The 5164-nt window shown below is 33.5% G+C and overlaps 1 protein-coding gene across 1 annotated transcript; it reads right to left on the bottom strand.

Annotated features, from left to right (window-relative positions):
- Nucleotides 1-1448: 1448 nt before the first annotated feature.
- N7516_008148 (Glycoside hydrolase family 71) lies at nucleotides 1449-1739 on the bottom strand (the record flags this gene model as incomplete). Its single annotated transcript, XM_057220868.1, has 2 exons — nucleotides 1449-1658; nucleotides 1716-1739. The coding sequence occupies 2 exons, from the start codon at nucleotides 1737-1739 to the stop codon at nucleotides 1449-1451; spliced, it is 234 nt and encodes a 77-aa protein (XP_057071140.1).
- Between the last annotated feature and the right edge of the window lie 3425 nt (nucleotides 1740-5164).

Consider the following 5164-nt stretch of genomic DNA (forward strand, 5'->3'; position numbering starts at 1 on the left):
CTTATATCTTATAGCGAGTAATAGGTACGAGAGGCTACCGAGCTACTACTCAACCACAAATATATTAATCTAGCTACGCTAGATTAAAGAAACGGCACGCCGCTCTACGTAGCTACGATAGGTAGATATCTCGTAGTAGTAGGTTTGTTGCTATATTAAAACGCCCCTATAAACTATAAGGACAATCATAGAAATACTCCGCTGTAGTATTCGACTTCTAGTTATTACGACGATATTATAGAGAGACTTCTAACTAAAAATAACGTAGATATTAATATAGTCGGAGGAGGGGGAGATATAATAAGCCTTCTACTTCACTATACTATCTAGTAAGAAGAACGGATATAATTATTCTACGATAGTTCCTTATAAGGCCGACTCTCGATCTAAGTATCTACGCGGGCTTTTAATCACCTCTCCGCCTAGGTATAACGGAGGGTAATATTGCGGTTATAAGATTGCTTCTTACTTACAAAAAGCTTAAAATGAATGCTCGATATATACTTAGAGATTCCCCGCTCTATTTAGCTACCGAAAGAGGTGATATTAATACGGTAAAATAATTAGTAGAATAAGGTGGTCGATTAAAGATTAACTAGCTAAATAGTATTGATAAAGAGAGTACGCTTTTCGTGGCTGTCCGTAATAAAAGCTTAAATATTATAGATATCTTACTTTAGTATCTAGATATTAACCTTAATTTAAGCAACCGTTAGGGCGAAACCGCGCTAGTGTTAATAGTTAAAGGAGACGTAGAAATAGTCAAAAGGCTACCCTAGGACTCGAAACGTATTTTAAACCTAATATTTCTAGCTCTCCTTATTAAATCCCGTAATAGTAATATTATAGAGAAGCTTATTGAAGATAAGATAAAGCGGAAAAGACGGGACACCTATTATCTAAGTTAAGAGCTATTTATAAGATATATAAGGTTTGCCTACGTCTAATATTTATTAAATATAAATAGTCTCTAGCTATCCTTTAAATTATATCTTATTTTTTAAAATCTAATCGAGTCACTCTAGATCATTCTAGCATTCTACTAGGTAAACCTATATTGCTTACCAATCTATTATAGTTAGCGGCTTAATCAGTCCGATATCTATATTTATTTAAAGTTAATACTAAGGGAAACTAGACTATATATAGAATAGTATAGGAATATTATTGATTTAATCCTAATTCTTAATTATAAACCGTCCCGCTATAGTAGGTTTTCTTAATTCGACAATTTTACTACCGAACTCTATAATTCTATAGCAAATGTAATAGATAGGTAAGTAGTTATTAGAGGGAAATAGTACTATAAAGTAGATTATTAGATGCTTAAGCTACTAAGTCTTATAACTAACTACTTAAATAATTATTATCCTCTAGAAATAGTAATACTTAAATTACTTCTTTTATCTAGTACCTAGAGTACTAGTCGGATATATAATCTATAATCCCTACGATAATAGTGCCAATCTAGCCGGCTGTAGCCGGTTAATAAAGGCTTCCGCCGGTAAAGTACCTATATAAGCATTAAAATTATAGATACTATAGGGATACGTATTAGTAATATCCCTCCGATTAATCCTATATAGAGAATTAACCGTCTTTCTATCATAAATAACCTTAAAGCTCTGTCTACCTATACCTATCGGTATAAAGTACGACTATATTCCGGGCTTAGTATTATAAGTTTTAGCCTTACGGCTAGACTATATATATACGGTAGTAAGAGTCTTTAGTATCATTATAATAAATATCTCGTCGGTTATATTATCCGCGCCATCAGGTCGTCTATAGACGAAGTTGCTACTTTAACTATTAGAGTACCCTTATATTATCGTGTCGGTTATATTATAGTTCATATTCTTAAGGGTCGTTCGGTACTAGTAGACTAGCTTTTCTTCGTCGAGGAAACGGATTAGTAGTTTTAAGCTAGCTTTATAGGCGGCTATAAAAGGCTTTGCTATATCGAGCTAGCTATTATAGGGCCTATTTATACGTTATTCGTCGTCGCCCCTTTTACTTCTTAGGGGAGTTCTGCTTATATACCTATAACCTATTTAGAGGCCCTATTATCTACGTACGGCGATAATAGCGGACTAATATAGTGCGATTCACCGTAGTTATTCTAGGTAAGAAGCTTTATAAAGCGAGGGCTAGTAGCTAGAATTTCTCTCTATTAGTTATACTATAGGAGTCTAAAGGGAAATACCTAGTTTTTAGTATAAGAGACGTCGCCGCCGAAATATATCGAGAACCAAGATAAGACCGCTAATTTTAAATTAGTATAAGAAAGAAAAATTGTTCGAGTTACTTACACACAATATAAGGCTTCCCGTTAAGAGCCGTCTTATAAGTATTATTACTATCGGTAATAATAAGCTACTTATTAGGAGTTAAAGACCTATTGCTTCTATTATTTCCCTACGCAATCTAGTTAAGAGCGGCCTAAAGATTGCTAAAATCACCCCGATTAGGATAGAAATTAGGTACAAAATATATATCGCTATCGGCAGCTACTCTAATCGCTATAATATCGATACTATTACCGGCGAAAGAAGATATAAATACTTTTCTATTAACCTTAAGCTAGGTAGGTAGATTAGTATACTACGCGATCTTCGTACTAACTATATTACCCTAACTAGTCTACTACTAATTAAAGTTAAAAGAGATAAATACTTTTATACTATTATTAGCGGTAGATTGATATATAAACCCTAGTTACGTATCCGTATAAGAATCAGTACCGATATTTAAAGCGAAAGCGTCGATGCCTATATATTAGGCGCGCTTTATATCGTTGTTATAGTCGCTAGTACTCTAGCGATTACTAATTATACTAATCTAACGAGAGTTAGTACTAGATTCATAATTTAATAGGATTTGCCGGAGTGCTATACTATAAAGTAGTAGAAAATAAGCTTATTTCTATAGTTGTTATTAGAACTAGCCGTAGCAGTATATTTAATTAGGAGCGAGGAAGCTATAATAAAAAGAATATAGCTAAGTAGGGCTATAATAGGTCCTAGCAATATAAAGTTGGGAATAGATACATAAGTTAGTATACGATTATAACGAAAAGCTTGTAGCGAAAAGAATAAGGAAAAGACTAAGAAAGAGAGAATATACTATAGGATCGCGATCTTAATATATATATTTGATTAAAAAGCGTATTACCTATATTCTCGCTTACTTCTTAGATACGTTTCTAGAAAATAGATAAACGTTCCTTATAACCGTAATAAGGAATTTACTATAGAGGAGTATCCTAGACGTCGAATGGTCTATACGAACTAGGTTATTATAAGGATAAGGTTTAAAACCGTATAGAGCGTAACCGAGTCCTTATTTACTTATAAACTAGCTTAGATAGCGTTATAGGAGTACTAAAATATATTTAAATAACCACTATACCGGTGTTTTAGTTACTTAAATATCTATATTTTATAATAGATCTTTTAGATATAATAAACGCGCAACTAGACTTATAGGCCATAAATTACCCCCTATACCTACCTAAATTAATAGCAGAAAAATAACAGTAAAAAGAAATAGTATTTTACTTAATATTTCTATATTACGTAGCTCGTAGAATAAACCCGTTTAACTGCCCTAAGTTCCCGCCCCTTTTTAATAGGTTAACGGGTACCACGTATAGCTAATTTCCAGAGTAACTTCTAATATAGTACGCTAGGTTATTCCTTAAAGTAACTAGAAGTTTGACTAGAGACTCCGTCTATAAATATCTTACCCACTCGTATAATTCGTTTTATTCTATAACTTAAAGGCTCCCGCGTTATTGCCGCCCTAAGGTCGACCTTTTCGTTAGAATAATACTATAAAAATAAAAAAGAACTAAAAAGAAATATAGGCGGGAACCGGGATTACACCGTACTCTTTAAAAAATCGACTTAAAGCAATTTCGTGATTAGGCATTAATAAGGAACCTTTACCGTTAATCCTTAGATTCTTACGCCCGAGGAAGGGGAGACCGGTTTATATCTTTAAAGGAGTTTATAATCCCTATATAAACCGACCGGTTATTAATATTACTAACGCGTTTAGAGACGCCGAAGCCTATCTAAGATAAGATCGAATCTAATAAGTACTCTATTCTAAAAATAGCTACTATAAATCGGCTATATAATCTAATTCGTAGATTTATATCTAGTTATTCTATTAGATTAATTTATCGGTAGCGCGAATTAGCCCTATAAATAGGCTCAATTAGGGAATATACTAATTATTTTACTCGCTTAAGATTTATTCGCGGGAATATCTAAGTACGCTAAAACTATAGTCTTTCCTACGATAGATATAATCCGGCGATCGATTTATTCGTAGGAATATCTAAGTATACTGAAACCGTGGTCTTTCCTACGATAGATATAATCCGACGATTACCTAATCCTATCTTTATAATAAAGACCGAGAAAGCTATATAATATAATTACTATAACTAGTAATTCTATAGATAGTCGTACTACTACTCTTAAGGGAGTCTCTTTTAAGGAGCGATTGACGGGGAAGTCACGTACGAAATACCGCTTGAAAATAAAAATAGGAGAGTAATAATAGGTTAGAGGAGCTAATGTATAATCGGGTCCCGACTAGCGTCCTTCTTGTAGGTAGTGATTATAAATACTAAAAAGCTAAAGTATCTAGCGTTCTCTATTAGCCTTAGTTCTAGAAGTCGTCTCGAGCTATATAATAATCGTCGTCGGTTTCGGTTAGAAATAAGGTGGATCGCAAAAATCGGGAGTTCCGAGTGCTGTTGTGGAGAATATCCTAGGGAGTATGTGCTACCGGGTAATAATTCGGCCGAACCGAAACTAAGCATTAGACTCTATAGTTAGTTACTTACGGTATATATAGTAGTTGCGCCTATAGACTTATAATCTTAGTATAGCTTCGCTTTAACACTATACCTCATTTATAAGGGCCGAGGTAGTTGAACGACTACTACTACGGCCTACCGTTAATTCTCAATTAATTAATAATAGTCTCTTAATTAGATTAAATGAACTGGTCTATAATATATAAAGGCCTGCCTAATTATAAGTTTAACAAATACTAGTAGAAAAACAGAGGTAGAAAACAGAGGTAGTGATACTATAGCAATTAAAATTCAAGTGTTTAAAATAAGGGCTGTTAAGAGTAATAAGAA

The sequence above is a fragment of the Penicillium verrucosum genome (assembly GCF_028828655.1).
Source record: "Penicillium verrucosum strain IBT 35672 chromosome Unknown utg000003l_segment0_segment0, whole genome shotgun sequence".
Taxonomy (NCBI): Eukaryota; Fungi; Ascomycota; class Eurotiomycetes; order Eurotiales; family Aspergillaceae; genus Penicillium; species Penicillium verrucosum.